Raw genomic sequence first — 22044 nt, 5'->3', positions numbered from 1 at the left:
GCTATTTCTTGATGGTGCTGCAGGCCCTGGTCGACCACCATGGACAGTTTACTGACATTTTCATCGGGTGGTCAGGCAGGGTGCATGACGCCCATGTATTTAGAAACTCCAGTCCCTACCAGAAGCTGGAGGCGGGCACATTCTTCCCCCAGCACAACTTTGGGGTTGAGGACATGCAGATGCCACTGTGCATCGTGGGGCACACGGCCTACCTCCTCATGCCGTGGCTTATGAAGCTGTACACTCACCACCTGGACCCCAGCAGGGACCAATTCAATGCCCACCTCCTGACCTTCCTCGATGTGGGGGGCCACAACATTCCTGAGGTGGTCTCCATGAGTTGTGTCCTCCACAACACTGTGGAGAGGAAGGGGGATGTCTTCCTACCAGGGTGGGGGGGCAGAGACTGGCTGGGAATGGAGCAGCCTTTCAGCAGCTGCGCACAGCTGCCATCCGCCAGGCCTATCAGTTGGGGGTGTGCATCTGGGAGGCCCTGATGGAGAATATCTCTCAATGACCCCAGTAACTCTTCCCAGGGCTTCCCCACTAGGGGCCTGTGCCTTGCTCCACTATCCCTTTCCCACCACAACCCCTCCCTTCCCTGAACTCTCAATAAACACACCTGTCTTGATTTGAACAAAATAAACGTTGTTTTTTCTTTTAATAAAATAACCTGGGGAGGAAAGGGGCTGAGAACCTGCAGCAGGAGGGAAGAGGGCGGCTCAGGGATGGGATTGGTGTGCGGTGTGGCTGGAAGTGCCACCTTGGGTACGGGGACCTCGTTGAACTTGGGGTTGGGTGGGGCCTGGGACAACAGGGAGGTGGGCAAGAGGCGGGAGCTGGAGTGGGGTCAGGAATGGTGAGGGGGGCAGGAGGCATAGACAGGAAGAGGAGGCATGGGCATAGCATGGGGAGCAAGGGGTGGGGGAATGGGCATAGCAGGGACAAGAGTTGGGTATGCCATCATTTCATGGATGATGGCACACACGTTTTTGTCCTGCCACACAAGCTGGTCCTACATGTGGTTTCACCACTCGGCGTCCTCCTGGACCCTCTGGGTTTGTTGTATGTAGTGTAGGATGGCCATGCTGGATCCTCATGCACTTGCAGCTCCCTTGGGGTTGGGCGGATGCCTTGGCTGGTGGTGACTGCCCATCTATGACGGCTGATCCAGTTGTGAAGAATAAAGAGGGAGAGGAGATCAGTTATCCATACAGACACTGTCCCTGAGGCCGTGCCCTCCTCTGTGAGCTGCAACCAACAGCCCTCAGGCCACAGGATGGGGAGGTCCCAGGAGCAAGGCCATGTGTAGCCTGCACAGCGGGCCCTGCCTCACAGGGGCCGCGAGGTGCCCAGGGGACCACACTTCCTGCTTCCCCTCCCCCGTCTCATGGACAAGCAGGGATAGTGGGATCCCATGGGTGGGAGAGGGGCCTGGAGCAATCTGGCCTTCCCTAGGGCCTGCACACACATCTGCGCCTAGAAGTGCTGTCTGTGGGAGAGGTTGGTGCCTCACGTGGGTGGGCATGCCTGTGTGTCATGTGCAGCACTCCTCAGTCTGTATGGGGTCATGGGTGTGCCCTTGTGCACAGCCTGCTTCCAGTATTGGCGGATGGTGGGAGGGCATTCTCCCCAGGGGCCAAGTGATGATCTCACCCAATTCTCTACACCCGCCTCATGTGTGTGTAAAACTAAGAGAACCTGCCTGATAGTCCTTCCCTGTTCTCAGAGGATGTCTGCGACATGTCCAGGCCCTGGGGTACCGGCTTGAGGGTGATGGTGACCGTATTGGCCATGTCTTCCTCCTCCTGCAGCTGCTTGCTGTTTGTCCTCCTCCTCCAGGAATTCTGGGCTGGCAACAATGGGCCTCTCAAGCCCCAAGTCCACCACCATGGGTGGGGAAAGGGCTTTACCATCTCCCAGGATTTGGTGGAGCTGCTGGAAGTAGGGGCAGGAGTGGGGTTCTGCCCCAGAGTGACTGCTACGCTTTCTGGCCCTCGTGTAGCCCTGTTGGAGCTCCTTCATCTTACTCCGGACCTGTTCCAATGACCAGGGGGGTGTCCCCTCTTGGCCAGAGCCTTGACCATCTGGCCATAGATGTCCATATTTCTTCACTGGGGGCAGAGATCCTGCAGGAACTCCTCCTCCCCCCCACAATTCGAGGAGGGACAGGATCTGCACCCTGGACCAGGAGGGTGCATGGCATTTGCTGCCCCTGGCTGGGTCCTAGGAGCCCTGGTGGTGCTCCCTGTGAGAGTCAGAAGGGTCTTAGAGGGCTTGGGGCTGGTCCATAGCTCAGAATTTGCGTGGCAGGGAGAGCCGCGTGGTCAGGTGCAGCTCTCAAGACTGGCTTCCTCCCACAAAGCTTGTCCTGGGTGCCTGCAGCTTAAGAGCTGCCAGCAGACAGGAACTATAGATAGAGTTCTGATTACTTTGGATGGAGTTGCCACCAGGGCACCTGTTATTTCCTGGAGGCCACTTCTTTCGAAAAAACACCCTCTTGTGCTTCCACATACGTCTTTTTCTGAAAAAGCATGTTGAGAAAAAGGCTTCTTCCTCACAGAAAGAAGTTTACCGCTGTCAGAAAATCCCCTCTGTTTCTTTGCTTTCTGTCAAAAGAATGCATTAGCAGTATGGATGTAAGTTTAGTTTTCCTGGAAAAACAGCCGTTTTCCTGGAAAAACGCTGAATTGTAGACATACCCACAGTGGGGGAGCACTGATGTTAGGAGCTCTTCCCTTTCAGGTTTCATCTCCCATTGGCTCCAGTGTCAGGTCACCAGCAGATTAGACATATTTACAGTCATCTAATTCGACTGAATACCTTTTTTTTTTTCCAAAGTAGTATTTACCTACCTAAATTTTATAATGTTCTTAAGCTCTATTTAATACCTAGAGCTCAGGAAAACAGAATTTACACTATAAATATCCAGTGGATCAATTCTTTTAAAATATTTCTTTTTTGTAAGTAATTTTGAGCTATTTTAACAGGTGAACATTAGCATCAAACAATACAATATCATGAAAAAGAAAATGTATTTTTTTTTTTTTAGAGATCACTACTGTATGCATTGCAAATAGACTGGGTCCAAAAGGGTCCTGCTACATACTGTAAAGTTTTGGTTACTTCAGAGGCTTCTTTTTGTTTTGAGACCATCAGGGTATATGGTAAATGCAGCTTTCTCTCTGCATGCTCAATGGTATAGTATGGAAACCCACTTTTCCATGTTGTGACTTAGAGGGAAGTTTGTCTTTATACCAGGGCTAGATATATGCCATAAAGCCACATTAAAAGTATAGAAAAAGCTTTGATTATTGAATCATGAACTAGCTTTTGTTAGACATATTTCACACACCCACAACCTCTCCCATGTATTAAAGATGGAATCCAAAATTCAGAGCAAATGGAGTTATGGAGTAGTTAAGTTTATTCACTCATTTTCTCTCTTTTCCAGCTTTAGTTTATTGTTTCCTCAATTCAATGTTTTTTAAAGTATATTTAATAACAAATGTTTGATTTTTTTTCCCCTAGCTAATAGTCGAATGACTAACATTCTCAAGTGGCTCAATTATAACTGTTGCCTATAGCCACAACAAAATGAAAGATTTCTGGAATCGTTTTGTGTGAAGTGCTATGCATTTGATCAGTTAAGGCAGATACATTCCACAGAGTTTAAAATACTGCCCTAATGCCCAAAAGCAGAACCTTTGCTTAGGACTACTTTAATAATAAAATAACAGCATTAACTATATTAGTACAACATTCTACAGTCTGAAAAAATTCCCTAATGGTTTACACAAAGAATGAATTTTGGTTAAATGATGTATTTCTTTTTCAAAATCAATATGGTAGTAAGTTGATGATTGACGCAATTGACAAATCCTGTCTCCTCTAAAATACTGATGTAACATGACTTTCATGACAATCAGACCACTTAATTTTGTAGTGCAAAGACCATAGCAATTTATTTCCCAGTTATGTTTGGATAGGAAAAGGAGAGAGGGATAGAAACTATGTATAAACATGTCTGATATTTTTGTGCTCTAAAATGAAACAAATGAATTACACAAATCCCATAATAATTAGCTCAAGCACATTTTGAGGCTTCAGAAAATGAACTGACATCATGAAACTCCTACTGAGAAGCTGCAGCAAATTTACTTTTGGAATATGTGTCTCCTTTTTCCTATTTTTTTTTCAGCTCAGACAGAGATGCACAACCCTTCAGGGACAAAGGCTTTGTTGAGAAGTTGCTCATGCATGTGGATGCTATTGCCTCAAACAATCACTGTGGTCTCTTGGAGAGGAGAATGGTTATTCCAAATTAACAAAATAATCAATTTCAGTTTTCGGTAGTGTACATAGCTCCCAAAGCTCACTGTGCTAACCATTATCTCCTATGTCTCCTGCCATATCAAGTATTATATTTCCATAAATTATAAAGATGTTTCATTCTCAAATCTTAAGGAACATTAGGAGCCCTTTCCTTTTGTCATTTTGTAAGAGAAGTCTTTGGTTGTTCGTTTTTGTATTTTTAAAACATAGTAACTAATTGCTTCTAAACATAGATTGTACCGCACTTGAGAGTAAAAATCTTGAAAATATTATAGAAAGTACTCCATAGACTGTTTTGTTCTTATTTAGAAAAGTCTCAGAGGGATAACTGTGTTAGTCCGTATCTTCAAAAAAAAAAAGAGGAGTCCTGTGGCACCTCAGAGACTAACAGATGTATTGGGCATAAACTTTTGTGGATAAAACCTACTTCATGAGATGAACTGGAATTATTTAGAAAACTATTTCATAAGAGATGACTGTCAAATAAAACAATAGTATTTATTTATAAATGAAAGACCTTCTTTCAACCTCCTTGAAATTTTCATACTGATAATAATAGTGGTGGCCACTTTGCTTTATGAAAAACTATAGATTATCAAAGGTATCTCCTCTGTTTCGTCAGCACATCACTATAACACTTAATACATTGGGAGACATTTTAAAGTAAGTGGAAACATCATTTAAAAACTTCACAGTTAACATACACAATTGAAAAGTTACCAGGACAATACTTTTAGGAAGTATTCTCTTACTTTTTGTGTTCCATACATAATATTGGTTAGATTATATTGACGTTTCCCTCCCCAGTGGCTTGATCCTGCAAACACTTAGGTTATGTCTAGACTGAAAGCTTCTTTCGGAAGAAGCTTTTCTGGAAGGGATCTCCCATAAAAACTTTTTTCGAAAGACAGCATCTACACAGCAAAAGCGATATGCTTTTTTGAAAGATAGTGTCCACGTTGACTGGATGCTCTCTCGCATTTCAGTTGGATGGAGTGGCCAACAGGGTACCAGTGCTTTTTCCTGGAGGCCTCTTCTTTCGAAAAAACACTTTTTTCCGTGTCCACACATGCCTTTTTCTGAAAAAGATTTATCGGAAAAAGGCATCTTCCTCATAGAAAGAGGTTTACCGGTGTCGGAAAAAACCCTGTTTTCTTTTGACTTTCTGTCGAAAGAATGGAATAGCAGGGTGGACGTAAGTGTAGTTTTTTCTGGAAAAATGGCTGAAAAATGGAAAAAAGAGTCATACTCTTACCAATAGGATTTAGGCCTGATCACATTGACATGAATGATCTTTCTGATGGCTGAAATGAAAACTGGATCAGGCCCTTGGTTTTTACTAAAGTAAGTAGATGAGTGACTTGTGCATGCCCCTGTAGTAAGTGTTTGAAGGACTGAGTCCTTACTGTATCCCACTGTTGAACTTTACTGTCTAAAATCTGACCATGTTTTGGAAATGAAACAGTTAAACTAAAGACACAATAGCATACAGTTAGCTTAAATTCTCTTTCCTTGCATTTTAGCACACACTTTCACTCATGCATTTAATGGGTAAGCTATTCCAGTTAGCTAACAAAAAAAAAAGAACCATGTATTGCTGTGTCTTTTAAAATGCTCATATTGAAAATCAAAAGGCAAAATGAATACTTAAAAAGACAGTGGAGTCTTTATCAAGGGAGGGAGGATTGCTGTAATTTCATTCTAATAGGGCTCATTGGTCTTATGCATCTGATATCTTCATTATTCATATTACCTCACCCACCCTGTCGCTCTCATTATTCATAAACAGATATATCAATGAAAGCTCCTACATTTTATGTTACTTCAATAATAGAGAATCTTCTTAAATATGCAGTAATGTCATTTGAACAAATTACAGTGATTTAGGGGGAGAATAAGTGCTACAGACTTTTTTTTAAATGTGGGAAAAAAACAGATTTTGCAGTTTTCAAGATCAAACCATAATTTCAATCCTCAAAATGATTTTTATAGAGTGGAAGTAATTTATCAGGGATTTTGATCTCTTTCCAGTTAGCTTCTATTACCTGTTTTAAATGGCAAGACCAATTGCCATGCTAATTGTATTAAATTAAGCCATGGCCTTATATTCTTGTAGTTGTTATTATTGATTAATATATGGTTTGGCCGGGATAAACATCTAGCACCTGAGATCCTATCTTCCTTCCACTCAGTTCATTTTCAAGCAACCTGGATAAATAGTAACAGACCATGCATAAAAGACTGAAAAATGTTGTGCCCACCATGCTTAATAATATATACAAAAGCAGGACATTTTTTATGCATTGAGGCATCAACCTTGTTCACAAGCTGTTTCTTTACAAATCATATTCTTTATGAAAAACACACAGGTGGTGCACTCTCATCACATAAAGGATTTTCATTTCAAATGTGACTTATTACCTAACTATATTTAAAAAAACCCCCACTGTCTTAGCAGACTTTTTCACTTTTAGCACTCATCTTGATCTTTTTTGCTTCTTGTAATTTCAGAAAAAGTTTTTCTTCTGTCATTTGTTCTGATTGGCACTTTATATATCCTAAAAGTATTGATGGAAAATATATTTTGCAGAAGATCTCAGAAAGTCTCTGGTATAAGTTTCATGGTCTCAGAAATATTGTGTTGCAAAGCAACTTAAATTTCTTAAAAACAAAAAGCTTGGAAAGAGCCAAGGCTATGGGGAATTTAATGAATGAAATTGGTGCACTCTGTCCATTTAACTTCACTTCAGTATCAGACTGGAGGTACTAAGTCAGGGGTGGACAAGACATCCTCTATGGGCTGGATCCAACTCACCAAGCCAGTGGATCCAGCCTGTGGCCTCCCTGCCGCTCCCCTACCCCCAGGTCAATCAGAGCCTGGGGGCAGGGATAGCGCACAAAGTCTCCTCTCCCCACCAGGGGCACATGGTTCTCTCTAGCTGCTGTGCATCCCTGGCAGGGTGGGGACAAGGGCAGGAGGCAATGACTTCATGTGCTCCCCCGCCCTAAGCCCTGATTGGCCTGGGGGCAGAGGGAGCACATGAAGTCTCCTCACGCTGTGGCAACTAGAGAGAACTGCCAGCTGTTTTAAAACAGCTAGCGATTCTCTCTAGGCATTGGGGGTGGGGGAAAAAGACTTCATGCACTCCCTCACCCCCAGGCCAATCAGGGTCTGTAGGTGGGGAGCACAAGCTCCTGCCCCCATCCCTCCCACCGAAGGCCTCGCCCATTCTGGGGTGGCCTGGGGCCACTTCAGAAATTTGTGAAGTGGCTCTCTTTTAAAAATTACTGTCCGCCTCTGAACTAAGCCCTGTCACTATTATTGGGGGCAGGTTTTCAAATGCCAATTCTGTATTTTTTCAATAAATGCTAGTGTTAAAATGCAGCAAACATTTCTGACAGCCATTTCAAATAACACCAGAAGACTTCACAAAGAATCCCGAGTTGTGAAAAGCAGTGGTAGGAAACTCACAGCCTCTGAGTGAAGGTTATTATGACCGATAGTCCAACTAACCAAACTGTCAATCAGGAAAATTAATGTCATTTTCATTTAATATTTCCTAGCTATCATTCAAGAGCTTTTCAGGAAAGGTAGGATTCAGATTGCCATAATACAAACCATGATAAGGGTGTTAGAAGAAAATTATTAAAAAATGAGTCCCATCACTAAATGGGTTAATTTAACGATACCCAGTTTGTGAGATTTATCTTAGTTTGAATCCTGTTGGTGGTTTTTTTGTTTTTTGTTTTTAAGAAGTGGAATAACTACTTTGTAGGAAATCTACTGTGTCAGCTCATAGACAATTCAGGGGTACAAATTTAAATATCATGTTTGCAAAAAGTAAACTAGAAAGCTGAAGACTTTGCATACATCCCTGACATAGTTATACGCTGCTAGAAATTGCAAGTAAGGAGTGCCAATCTAAAGGTTAATGTCTGGCTCAAATCCTAAACAGTAAGGCTATGTCTACACTCACGGCTTCTTGCGCAAGTATGGCCGTTCTTGTGCAAGAATCCGCAGAGCGTCTACACTGTCTGCCCTTTCTTGCTCAAGGAAATTTCCAGTATGGCGTGATAAGAAAGGGCTTCTTGCGCAAGAGCTATGCTCTTTTTTAACAGGTGTAAGCCATCTTGTGCAGGAGCTCTTGCGTAAGAGGGCAGTGTGGATGCTAGGCAGGGATTTCTTGCGCAAGAAAGCCCTATGACTAAAATGGCCGTTGGAGCTTTCTTGCACAAGAGAGCATCCACACTGCCATGGAAGCTTTTGCGCAAAAGCACAGCGCGCACATGGCAGTGTGGACAATTTCTTGCGCAAGACTTCTTGCGCAAGAAACCGCGAGTGCAGACATAGCCTGAGTGTTGGGGTCTGAAAACCTTATTTGTTACAATGTGCCAGAAAATATATTTGGAAATCACATGACTGAAATGCCAAAGCAGCATAGAGCTGCTGGGATAGCATTACAAACAACTGGATATTAAGGCCCTAAAACTGACATACCCTCAAAATGCACACATCAAAGGAGACTTTCTAATGAAGTTTCTTTGTAATGATTCACAAACAAAACTGGACTTTGAATAAAAAAAAAACATGTTCAAAGAGGATACGTAATGCTGACACTAAAGAATTATCATAGTTTCCTATCCCCCCTCTAACGGTATGTCCACACTACAGCACTATTTCAAATTTACTTAATTCAAAATAGTTAATTCAAATTAAGCTAATTCGAAATAACACATCCACACAAAAACTATTTCGAAATAGCGTTTTGCTATTTCGAAATAGCGCATCCACATTGAGTGGACCCTGAACCGACATTTAGGCTGGCTGGAACCAGTGCTGGCAGGGCATCAGGTTAGGACTTAGTGTGTGGGGCTGTTGCCTGATGCTAACTGAGCTCTGTGCTTACAGGGACCCAACCTCCACCCCAGACAGACAGTTCTCAGGGTTCCCGCTTGCTTGTCTACCTCGATGAGGGACAGCAAAGCAGTCCTGTCTTGGAGTGCCCTGAGTGCCCGCACTTGGGACCTCACAGCACTTGGCCACATGGAGCCAGAGCTGCCCCTGGGCACACTGGTGCATCTCGTGGGGTCATAGCCATCAGCCCAGCTGCACTTGCTGCAGGCTGCCATCCAGGGGGTCCATTGGGGGGGCTGTCAGGATCCAGGAGGCCCTGTTGGAGAGCGTCCACCACAAGGAGCCCTGAGAACCACCCCGGTCCTCCCCACTGGAGGCTCGTGCCCCATTCCTCCCTCACATCCTTCCACTTACCCCTTTCTAGTCCCCCTTCCTGATGTCAAATAAAAGACACATATGTTCAAAAATAGAAACTGGGTTTATTGAACAAAACTGGGGGGGAGGGATGAACCTCTGGGGAGACAGGGAAAAGGAGGTAGGAGAAGAGAAGAGAGAGGGTGGGAGAGGGGAGGGGGAAACCTGGGAGGAGGGAGCTGGAAGGGGAAGAAGGGGGAGGGGAAGCTCATGTCTCAGGGTTGGGGGTCTTGCTGGATCAACTTGATTTTCATACAAACCTGCTCCTGGGTTCGCATGTGGTCTTTGGAGGCCAGGCTGGCAGCTATCCTGCCATAGACGGCTGCATTCTTCCATCTAGTGCGGAGCTCATGGACGTTGGGGGCATCCCCCCCAAACCTGAATAAGGTCCATGATCTCCACCCTGGACCAGGAAGGCGCCCGCCTTCTCCAGCCCCTGTCAGGTTCCTGGGAGCTGACAGACTGCTCCTGGGGAGCGGTGGAGGGCTGGCTGCCAGTGACTTGCGGGCTGATGTTTTGGGGCCATTGGGTCAGGTGCCCCGGTGGCCACGGCTTGCTCTGTGCAGGCTTGGAGCTGGCATAGGCACTGTGGCCAGAGTCTACCCTTTTAATGGCTCTGAGGCTGGGGGAGAGGAAAGTAAGTTTTCCTGGTTGTGCCCAGAATGGACACCAGGGCTCCCTGTGAAGGACTTTAATTCAAAAGAGTGGTTTGCATGTATAGAAGCTATTAAAGTTAATTCAAAATAACAGCTGTTAATTCAAATTAACTTTGTAGTGTAGATAGACCCTAATAGATTAAGAGCACAAAATAACATGGACTGACTTATAATATTGAAATATACAATGAAGGACTGTTAATGGTAAGATTAAGGCAGGACTGGGCAGAAAGTGATCTGTGAACTGGATCAATTCATTGAGGTTACTCCTGGCTAGCTACCAGATACTTGGTTTACTTCAGTGTCCACAGGTACAGCTACTCACAGCCTCCAGTGGCAGCAATTTGCCGCTCCCAGTCAATGGGAGCTGTAGGAAGCAGCGGCCTGGCCTGCACTGCTACCTGCAGCTCCCATTGGCTGTGAACAGCAAACCGTGGCCATGGGGAGCTGAGACCAGCAGTAGCTGAATATGCTCAGGTAAACAAAGCTCTGTTGGCTCACTTGAGGCTAATCCTGATGAACCATGTCTGGCCACTTATTACCCACCCCTGGATTGAGAGTTTGGATGGCTATATTTTTAATAATTTGTCTTTTTGTATAGTGAATGAGTGGATGAAATAACTCTTGTACCAAGTCCTTGCTGGTATAAATATGGCTCTTCCAATACAGCTTCTTCCCGACTTACGAACTGGTTACGGACCAAGCAATTAGTTGTAACTCGGTTTGTTCATAAATTGGACCCCATAGAGTTACATGCAACTGCGCTGTGCATAAGCGCGGATCGCATTCGTAACTCAGGGTCTGCCATTTATGACAGCTTCAGTCGTAACTGCGAATGGTCGTAAGTCAACCATTGGCAACTCGGGGACTGGCTATACTTCTTTTACATAGAAATTGTTCAGCTGTTTAATATGTTTTTGCTGACACAAAAATAATGTATTGGAAGCTCTATTTTGTAATGATAAACTCACATTTTTATGGGTAGATCCTGGGCAGAGTAACAACAACAACAACAACATGTTGTATGCATGTTCTTCAGGGGAACTCCACAGAGGCAGAGGGAATGGAATTCACTACTAGATAACATAGGTGTGCTGGGGACTGCAATGCAGTCCATATATGAACTAAGGAGGTTAAAGACTAATTGACTACCCCCCCCCCACCCCGCTTGCTGCCTCTATCAGATAGAGGCAGCAAAGGGGAGGGAAAAGGGGGTACTTCAGAGGGGCAGCACCACACAGCTGAGTCTAGGCTTAGCTGTGCAGTGCTGCCTCTTTGAAACGTGGAGGCAGCATTTCAAAGTGGTGCTGTGGAGCCTGGGGTCAGCTGGGGACTCCCCAGCTGATCCTGGTCTCTGCGGCATTTCCGTGGAACCTGGGATTAGCTGGAGAATCACCAAGTAACCCCGAGTTCTGGGAAAATATTGCATAGAACCTGGGGTCAGCTGGAGAGTCCAGCTGACCCAGGCTCCACGCAGCATTTCAAATCAGTAGTGCAGCATGAAGCCCGGGATCAGCAAGGGACTCTGAGTCCCCTGCTGATCCCGGGCTCCATGCTGCACTGTGGCTTTGAAATACACAAGAGCTCCCGGTGGCCCTGGGCTCCACACAGAGTTCTGCATTCCTCCTTTGAAATGTACAAGAGCCCCAGAGGGAAATGCCTATCGACTAGTCAACTAGTTAATTAACCGATATTTAAAATGCTTGTTATGAGCACCACTGCTGCCTTGGGCTGGAATTGTGGCCACAGCTCCATTCTATCTCCTATGTGTGTGTATATATGGGGGAGAGGCATAAATCACTGGAACCTCCTAAATGTTGCCCCTAAAATCCACATATTGACCCTCCCTCCCTGTTCCCTCTCTAGGACTGGCACAGAGCTCTTCTTAATGGCATGCAGGAGGTGCAGATCTCTCTGCCCTCTTATAGCCACTCTGTCCACAGAAAGGCTATGGGGAGCTGAAGTTGTCCTTGTGTGAATCCCTTTACACCTGGGAGAACACCATCTTATTTCTGTCTTGAATTTATTACGCTCAAACTTTTATATTGTTAAATAATAAAACAACATGTGGTGAATGACTTAGGAGCCTAAATTACATTTTCAATAGATATTTAAACACTTAGCATTCATCAGGTTTTTAGTAGTGCTGGTGGAAGGGGAGTAAGGCATTTCTTCAGGTGTTTAAGTGTCTAACACTCAAAGGCATTCAAGTGATCAACTTCTGTGGGAGTTTGGTGCCTAAATATCTTTAAAAATCCAGTTATCAGGAGCTTTTTTCTCACAAAGTCAATGAGATTTAGGTATCAAGCTGCACAGATCATGTTTGAAAATGAGATTCTCGTACTTAAGTAATTTAGGTGCTTTTAAAATCTTTACCTTCATCTTTCAACTGTACAAGCCAATTAGATGTAAACATCATAGTTTGTCAGGAATGCTGTACCTTCCTCCCTCACCACCACTGGTAAAAACTTGAAGAAATTCCTATTTCTAGTATTTACTAATATATCTAGTTATCTGTATCAGGTTGTAATGGGTAACAACAGTTCCCTTAATATAATGATCTTTCTAGAGAAATGTTTGTCTGCTGAATATTTTTATATTACATTGAACATCTTTTTTGTGAGACCAAGCAAAAACCAAGAACTGTACAGCAAAAATTACTGGTATTTTTAAAAGGACTTAGGTTTTATCTTCGTGGCATTGGGCCTTATTCTTTAATTATCTGATTAATTAAAAAGCTGGTGTTTAGAAGATTGGGTTTAAAATGTGACAATATGTTACCAACAAAAAAACCTAAATAGCCTTCCTCATTACAAGCATATAATGTCAAGATTGATATTTCTCATGAGCACTGTGAAAATAATGACATTTATTTTAAAGCAGTGAATATTTTGCTCCTGAGCTGTGCATGTTGGAGGCAGGCACACAGGAACAAAAAGGTCATAGCATTGGCAGTTTGATGAGAAATGAATTAATTTGATTATTTTCATGGTGTGGATCAATAACACTCTGGCTGAGACCCATTGCCCAAAGGCAGTTAGATAATCAATGGAATCAGACACAGCATGCCTTTACCCAGCCCTGCAGCCTCTCTGATCTTTTCTGGGAGAATGCTTGAGGCCTGTGTAATTCTAATTTATGTCAATTGCATATCAAAGAAATTCCAAGGAGATTTGGTCAGAGGGTATTTTAGTGGTAACCATTTACAATCTATGTTTATATGTTCCTTGTGCAACTTTATGTTTAAATGCCTCTTTGTTGAATGCATAGAATTTCCTAGAAAACCATAACATACAGTAGCTACCTGGTATTAACGTAACATTCATTGATTTGGCAGTTGGAAGGCTGGGCAGAAGGGGCACGTTTTCTCACCTCCCCAAGACTGAAAGCTCATATTATGTAAAGACACAGATTCCAATCAGACAGACATACAAATAAATACTTCTCCAAGTGCCAAGAATTTGCTTTAATGATGTCCCAGATTCCCGGATGTTGGCATTTTCAACCTAAATGAGCTGTCACTGGAAAAAATTAGTTCTGCACAAAGCTGGAAAAAAAGTGAAGCAAATTTTGTTCTGTAGCGTCTTTATTCAATTGCTGTGGGAAAGGGGTTGCCATCTTATACTGGCTAATTTCACATTGCCTTTCAATATGTGAAATTCAGAGATAATGCTTCTAATATTCTTAGTTCACTCCTTCTGAAGCTGCTACTTTTCTTTCCACTAAGGCTCCATAAGGAAGTAAAATGGTCCACAGTGGTACTCTAGGACACACAATGTATGCCGTACACAATTAATTCATTTCCCAGAAAGATTTAGTTACCCAATATTTTTTAATTAATCCTGAATGCTGTTTTTCCATCTGTCCTGCAGCTTTCTCAGACAAGATTTGTATTCCTTGCAGCTCAGCTGCCTTCCCAAATGTTGCACAATCTTTTTGAAATAAACTAAGAAAATATAAACCATCAGTTACAGAAATACAGACTATGAAGTATATGTGATTTAACTGATGTTTGTTGTATTAAACTTGTTTTCTGCATCAAGGTCATTGATTGACTATAGTGGTTTAAGACCGGATAAGCATATTGCTCTTAATAGATCCCTGTTGATTGTACAAGCAGTTTTAACTAATCCACAAAATAAATATATGTAAAATTGATCAGGTGGTTCAGGGTCAGCTTTAATTCCCAAGGTCAAGAAATCCTTTGAACAGTTTCTAAGTACATAATCTTAGCCCAATTCATCAAAGGCAACTCACACACTGTTTTCTTCTATTGGCTCTAACAAAACACTAAAGTTTAGGAGATTAAGTAGAGTCAACTTCAAAACCCAGAGCAATTCTTCTAACATGCTTATCCTCCCCTAAATCTGGAAAACTACAAAAGCTGAGGCTGTGTGATGCTATTTCAAACTTTACAGTTGAGCTGGAATTTTGTAATCATTGCTGGTTGAAATACTTTCCCTCGTTGCTTTCCAGTGAATTCATAGCATAGATGTCACATACCGATTGTTTCATGATAAAAAAGTACCCAAAGGGTACTACCCAAACCCAAAGGGCTGTGCTTGTTTCATGAGAGGATTCACAAGCTGAACTTTGATTTACAAGGGGCTGAAAGAGAAACAGTCCCTGGCTGTTCACTATGAGATTTGAAATCAGAGGTCTCAAACTTCCAAGAACTCATGGTTATCTCCTCCCTGGTTCCATGGCCTCTAGGAAACTCTACTCTTAACTGAAACTTCTTTGAGAATGGGATGAAAAGGATTATGTGAGGGAAAGGAAATGAGGAAAGGAGAGTGGATGTTGGTGGGAGGTTCAATGGTTTAACAGATGTGCAAACAACCTCTGCCCATATTCACTAAACTTTTTTGAGTGTGAAAAGAGCAGACTGTACTTAAGGCAGCCTGATGGGTAACACTGAGGCAACAAGTTCTCCAACAATTGTGCTTAAGATGCATACGCCAGTAATGGAATGAACATGTTCAATCAATTGAAGAAGAAAGATATCTTTATAGAAAAAACGAGTCTGTCTCTCACATTCCAAACCTATATACTCATGTGCCTATACCCGTTTTACACCAAAGCTGCTTACCTTATCGCATCTCATCAGCCCTAAATATCTGAGAGACTTGCTGCTTTGTGCAATTTGAGTAGCTCCCTGGTCTGTAATTTCTTTACACCATCCAACATCCACTGTCTCTATTGTCATGCTGTATCGTCCAATAGCTATGAGAGCTGTAAAAATATGAAAGATAAAGTAAGAACATAAGAACATAAGAATGGCCATACTGGGCCAGACCAAAGGTACATCCAGCCCAGTACCCTGTCTGCCAAAAATGGCAAATACCAGGTGTCCCAGAGGGAGTGAATCGAACAAGTAATGATCAAGTGATCTCTCTCCTGCCATCCATCTCCACCCTCTGACAAACAGAGGCTAGGGACATCACTCCTTATCCATACTGGCTAATAGCCATTTATGGACTTAACCTCCATGGATTGATCTAGTTCTCTTTTAAACCCTGTTATAGTCCTAGCCTTCACAACCTCCTCAGGCAAGGAGTTCCACAGATTGACTATGCGCTGTGTGAAGAACAACTTCCTTTTACTTGTTTTAAACCTGCTGCCCATTAGTTTCATTTGGTGGCCCCTGGTTCTTTTATTATGGGAACAAGTAAATAACTTTTCCTTATTCACTTTCTCTACACCAGTCATGATTTTATATACCTCTATCATATCCCCCCTTAGTCTCCTCTTTTCCAAACTGAAAAATCCCAGTCTCTTTAATCTCTCCTCAAAGTACAGACGTTAATAGCAGAGACAGAGCAACTAAGCTAAATACACACATACACAAACTTGAAATAATGCAAGTGGAACTAAACTTCTCCTAGAGCATTTTTCATAATTTTTCCTGGGAGCTAAGCTTAAAATAGAAATACACTGTTTAGCACATAGCTTTCTCTACTTATTTGCATAATGTTTTCCTTTTGATAAACATCCTGTACATTGTCAAGGGATATGACATTATCTACATTAGTACTTCACAACTACATAACCCGAATATTTCCAAATTAGGAATTAAAAACATGGATTTAATACTTAAAAGTGTAGGCTAGTAAAAGAAAGAAAAAGTGTTATGGTGAATTATGTACAATTAATTAGAACTCTTTCCCTGAATTATTTACAGAAAACAAGTAATGCAATGTTAAAATGATCAGAGTGACTGGATTCAGCTTCAGTTACTCGAGTGTCTCTCCTCTAAACCACAAACAAACAAACTTACTGTTATATGTATTATATATTGTCCAAGAGCAACAAGAAATATTATTCCACTAGATAAGACATTAGATGTTTCTAGAGATCTGTTAGCAGAATTGTATACTGTATGGACTCCTTCAATCGATTTTCTGAAGGATCAATCAATCTGTGAAATAACTACAGAATAAAACACAATTCCATGTGACTCTCCTGTGAGAACAACAGTGATTATATTCCTTTTATGAACAAATACTCTGCTGTAGGGTTGCCAAACTCATAAACCAGTATTATAGAAATATTCAGAGAATAATAGGGTATTTTATGACTTTCAAAACAAATAATATTTTTTAAAAATTGCAGATAGCAGACGTTGTTCAATATGCATCAAATTTCCTATAACAATATACTCAACTCTCTACCACTGGTGCTTTTCATAGCCTGTACTGATACTGTAATAACACCACCTTACTGAACCTCACTGTTGCCTTGTAACTGACAATTTTTCAATAAAAATAAGAATTTTTGTGAGAAGATTGTTATTCATACCCTGTCTCAGATTAACTAATGACTTCTGCTTGTTTCTAAATATAGATCCTTTTTTAAACTTAATACAAAATCATATAGTAATAGCTATGGTATTTTGGAGAAGGAATTGCAGTTGTGGCCAAAACTGTGAAGTAACTTCCTTGCTGAACCTCCTATAGGCATATCAGCTTCTCACATAAAATCTTCTCAATGAAGAATGTTTTTATTTACCAAACTCTACAAATGTTGCTGCATATTTTCCCTCTTAAAGTACAGAATTGGTACAAAGTTGAAAGGGGGGCAGGAGCATGTTCTAGCCAGTGTGAAGAGTGTGGGGATACATGGGCAAAATCAGGCCATATTTTGTAGGATTTACCATATTTATGAGAGTACCCCCCTGCATTGATGGTTCTCTTCGTACCTCTATCTGCCATTTCAGCATTATTTCCTGTGTCATGCTGCCGCCACCCTGTTCTCTCCAAGTGTGTGTGTGTGGAAATGCTATAGTAATGTTATTCTGGGGATAGGATGAAGCCTTGTGAAGCTAATGGGTGCATAGTTGCCATTCATTATGGATAAATTTAAGGAGTTAAGCTCCTTTTGGAATCAGTGGAAACACTAGAAGACATTTCCCAAAACAAAGACACTTTCAAAAGCTGAGCTACCTGGGTAGAGTTGTTTCATTGAGCAAATCCATAGAGCTGGGTATTGTTTTGGTGGACTTAATGTGTGTGTATGAGCAGTTGCAGCCAGGAACACCACAGAAACAAACAAGGCCAAGTCTACATTGACACTTTTTAGCACTGTAACTTTCTGGCTCAGGATGTGAAAAAACATTCCCGAGTGCAGCAAGTTACAGTGTTGTAAAGCGCCAGTGTGAACTGGATGACAGCACTGGGAGCTATGTTATAGACAAAGCTATGCTCCCAGCACTGTCAGCCACTCTCTTGTGGAGGTGGTTTACACAGAATGCTGACAGAGTTCTCTCCTAACACTTGTGCCATGGCTACATTTTTAGTTTCAAGCACGTCTGTGGCTGTGCTTTGTGTTAAGTGTAGATAAAGCCCAAGAAGTCAGCAGTAAGCCAAGGAAAACCAGAGAAGCACTTGCAGTAGGACACTGATAATAAGCTAAGAGAAAGAGCTTTTTGGGAGAGAGTGCTGCAGAATGAATTACAAGTCACTTCAGTTACTACACTTGTCCTTGATTCTCCCTGCCAAGTTTTGCAATTTTATAATCCATATTTTCCTACTTTAAAAAGTTTTTCCCCCTCTCTTGCTTCTACGTGGAAGGCCAACAAATAACTGAAAACTCACCAGAGAAAACTTAATATGTGGTAAAACAACTGGAGTGGTGTAAAGGGGTCCTAAAAGCAGCAAAACGGGGTGGGAAATAATTCTCCCAATTTAGCTACTCTGAAAAACAGCCATTTTCTGAGGATTGCATTCTTCCAAGCCTTAGAATGGGATCTGCTGGGACAGAGTCCAGTGACAAAAAGATTCCAAGAAGTAGTGTGACTCAAAAAGGAGCCAAAGAAGACTGCCATAACTTGTTCTTTAAATCACACGAATTCAGGCAAGGCACAGAAATTCATCCAAAACATTGCCAAATACACCAAGTACACAAACTGAATAAAATATAGAAAATATGCACTCTTTTGCTTATAGATAATCTTGTAAAAATTATGGGTGAATAATTTTAAAGAGAAATCTTTAAATTTATCACCTCTCTTTGTTTTTTGAAAATTGTGGGTAAAATCTTATTTTATTTCTAAAGAACATTACTGATTTCATCCCTATTAAATTTCGTTGCATTTTTTCATGTAGGCATTAAAACCATTTTCCTCCCTTTTGTATCATAGAAGGGAAGGGTCTATATACAATTCTGTCATTTTTGAAGACCAGATTATATAATTCCTACTCATGTTTGACTAGTGTTTATCTACTGATGATCTGTTCTTACATTTAAGTTTTATGCATGTAATTTCTGAAAACCAATAAAACAGAATGAAAAAGAAAATCAAGTACACTGGGATGTGGAAAACACAAAGTAAATTTTCATAAAGCTAGATTATATATTTTAGATTATATATTTCCTACACAAGTCATTCATACCCTTCAATCCAGAACATTCAATATATTCCTATATTTCTGAACACTAACTAGCAGACCGTGGGTGCTACTGTAATATCAATATTAATAGGAACAGTACAAGTGGGTCTTAAAACCCAAATGTTTCTAAAAAGTATGATACAGAAAACCATAATTTAAAATAAAAATATCATTTCAATTGGTTTTTTTTATCTTGAACAAAAGTAAAGTTTAGAAGTTCAAAGGTTTCTGCAAAATTTGATGTTCTCAGGTGGAGTTAATTGAATTATGCTGCAGTGTTAAATCCCTCACTATTTTTCGATAAGCAATAGAAAAACAAAACAAATTCTGTCTGAAACTTGATTTAACAATAAATTAGTATAAAATCAATTATAATATTATGGATGACTGGTAGCAAAATAGAAATATTTTGCAGAGCCATGTTAGGAGATGCAGATTTAATCCATACTCTGTAGTTCATTGTCACTAGATTGGCAGCTGTCATTTTAGTAAATCACAGAATTTAAAGCATTCTATTAAAAAGCTGACACAATAAACTGTAATACTGTATTATATGACACTATAACAATACACGATAAACACATGCATTCAAACTCATATTTCTAGAGAAAATGCCATTTCAAATCACCAAGGCTGCATTATCAAAAGCATATATTCCAGCATTTGTGTGAACAATTTCTTTCCTGTACTATCTGCTTCATATCCAATGTTTGTATTTGCAAACAGCTAATTAGGATCTACAGACATATTTGTATGCACAAATGCTCTAACTGCACGCGGAAATGTAGGCAAAGACCTCTAGCATTTTTCTAAAAATTGGACAATATTTGCAGCAAAATAAAATCTCTTTAGAGTGGCAGTGGAGCACAATAACCTCTCATTTGTTATACCATACTCTACCCATTTCATGTAGTTTTGTTCTAAGTTCTTACCTAATTTTTAAAAATTCCTCTATGTGTAGTGGATAAGGCATTGGGAATACAGAGACCTAAGACTTACTCTGCTCTGTGACATCAGCAGGTCAGTTCATTTCTTTGAATCCATTGCCCACACTGTCTATTTATATGCAACTGCAAGAAAGCTAAGCAGTTCTTATTCTAATGATCGGTTTCTCCATGGGAAAATTCTCCATTTCTAACCATTTCATTTTAAGGAAAATAAAAATAAAAATTATAGTAACATAAATGTTAAGAACGAAAAGGTCCGTTTTCCATAAGTTGCCTGTCAGTCACAAATACATTTTGAAAAACAAAATGTTTGAACTTTTTGGTACCTTTTTGCTATTTCTGTCTGCTGTCAAAGAATAACTACCTACAATAAAATAAAACACAATACTTGGTTACTCTGAGGAAGGGCATAACTTAACAATAGACTACATGATTAACACCTTTCATTGTAAGTTTGGCTGGATGCATTGTGCCATGGAAACTCATAATGCATTCATGAAGGCGAAAAGTCAGAGGTGCTTTTCATGATCAAAGACAGTAAAGCTTAAAACAAGGGGAGTGACAACATAAATGCAGCTACAATAGACAAACAAACACAAAAACGAAATGCAGCTTACCAGCAGAAAATAAAAAAAAGTAATTCAACTTCTCTTTTTAAGATTTTACTATTGTTTCAAAATATTTAACTTTGAACCATCCTACATTTGTACCAACTTTTTCTCCCCCCAGGTCATTAATGTGCACCCTACTCAACCCCCCCCCCCCCCCCCCCGCCCGCCACACACACTTCATAAGTCCAAATTAAGGTACTTTGCACCAGAGTCACACTGGAGGGCATGGTGATGCACTGACATGACTGGTGGTGGCTCCTTTGTAGAAGAGGAGAAGGACAAATACCACCACTGGCACTTGGTAAATCACTTGCTTATTGAGATGTCTTAAGCCCAGTTAACTATTTTACAGTGAACTACATTAGGGATTTGGACCAATGTAACCAGACAGATTTAGTTGAAATGGCGCAACTTTTTGAGTATGGTTAAGGCCCAAGTACATCTGCAACAGAAACAATAGTGTGAAAAGTATTCATTTAGATTAATCGTATGTTAATTTGAAACCAAATAATAGCAGTTTAAGTACCATTAGTGTTAATTATATCATAGTTTGATCCAGTCAGACACTGAGCTCTTTCAGATTACAGTGAAACTAATGGAAATTAAGTTAGATTTTACAGAAGAGGCTTAGCACACAACAATAATGGATAAGTATTGCCAATGATTAACATATTCTGGATTGCACACAGAATTTGAGACTGCATATGCATATTAAGTATTAGCTGCTTCTCATCTCCATCTGGATGTCTGGGTTGTAGGCCACATAAGCGAGGATCCTATGGTTATTCTCTCAGCCTGATTCTCAATTTCCACCCAACAAAGCGACCCACTGAAGGCCATCACACTATCATGTACAGAAACCTCTACTACTTCCCTTATGGGGTGTAGAGGCCTCTACTGTACCATCTGTTCTGCCTCCCATATTCTTAGACTTTTCTCTTCCAGTTCATCCACCAAGTGATACTTGTCTTAATTTTAATTAGATTTTAAAGTTCCTGTTAGTAAATTGTCCTGATTTACCATAAAATGGAGTTGAACGTTGTAGTTCCTTAGTTAAGGTGGAACTGAGTTTTGCACTTGAGCAGGATTTGGCTTTCTTGTCATAGATGAAAAATGGAGCATCTCTTCCACAAAATTATAGAGCTTACTTTTTTTTAGTAGAAAATGAATTTTGTAAAAAAGTACATCTATTAAATGACTTATGACTTAACTTAACTCGGCTCTACAGAGAGGAGATCAAAGCATGAAAAAATATCTAATATGAAATCAGTTTAATTTAATACAGTGCACAAGCACTGAAACACCTTAACCATAATCAAGTGAAAGAGCAGAGTGAAA

At 41.0% G+C, this 22044-nt stretch overlaps 1 protein-coding gene across 2 annotated transcripts in view; it reads right to left on the bottom strand.

Moving 5' to 3' along the window:
• Positions 1–22044, bottom strand: part of FBXL17 (F-box and leucine rich repeat protein 17) — a 394310-nt gene that overhangs the window by 8445 nt on the left and 363821 nt on the right. For both annotated transcript variants that reach the window (XM_075932050.1, XM_075932049.1), the window contains one exon: positions 15350–15492. In XM_075932050.1, coding sequence (XP_075788165.1) covers positions 15350–15492 — 143 coding nt within the window. The remainder of the gene's footprint in view (positions 1–15349; positions 15493–22044) is intronic.

The sequence above is a fragment of the Pelodiscus sinensis genome, chromosome 6, assembly GCF_049634645.1.
Source record: "Pelodiscus sinensis isolate JC-2024 chromosome 6, ASM4963464v1, whole genome shotgun sequence".
NCBI classification, from domain to species: Eukaryota; Metazoa; Chordata; order Testudines; family Trionychidae; genus Pelodiscus; species Pelodiscus sinensis.
This window is presented reverse-complemented; position numbering and strand designations above follow the sequence as displayed.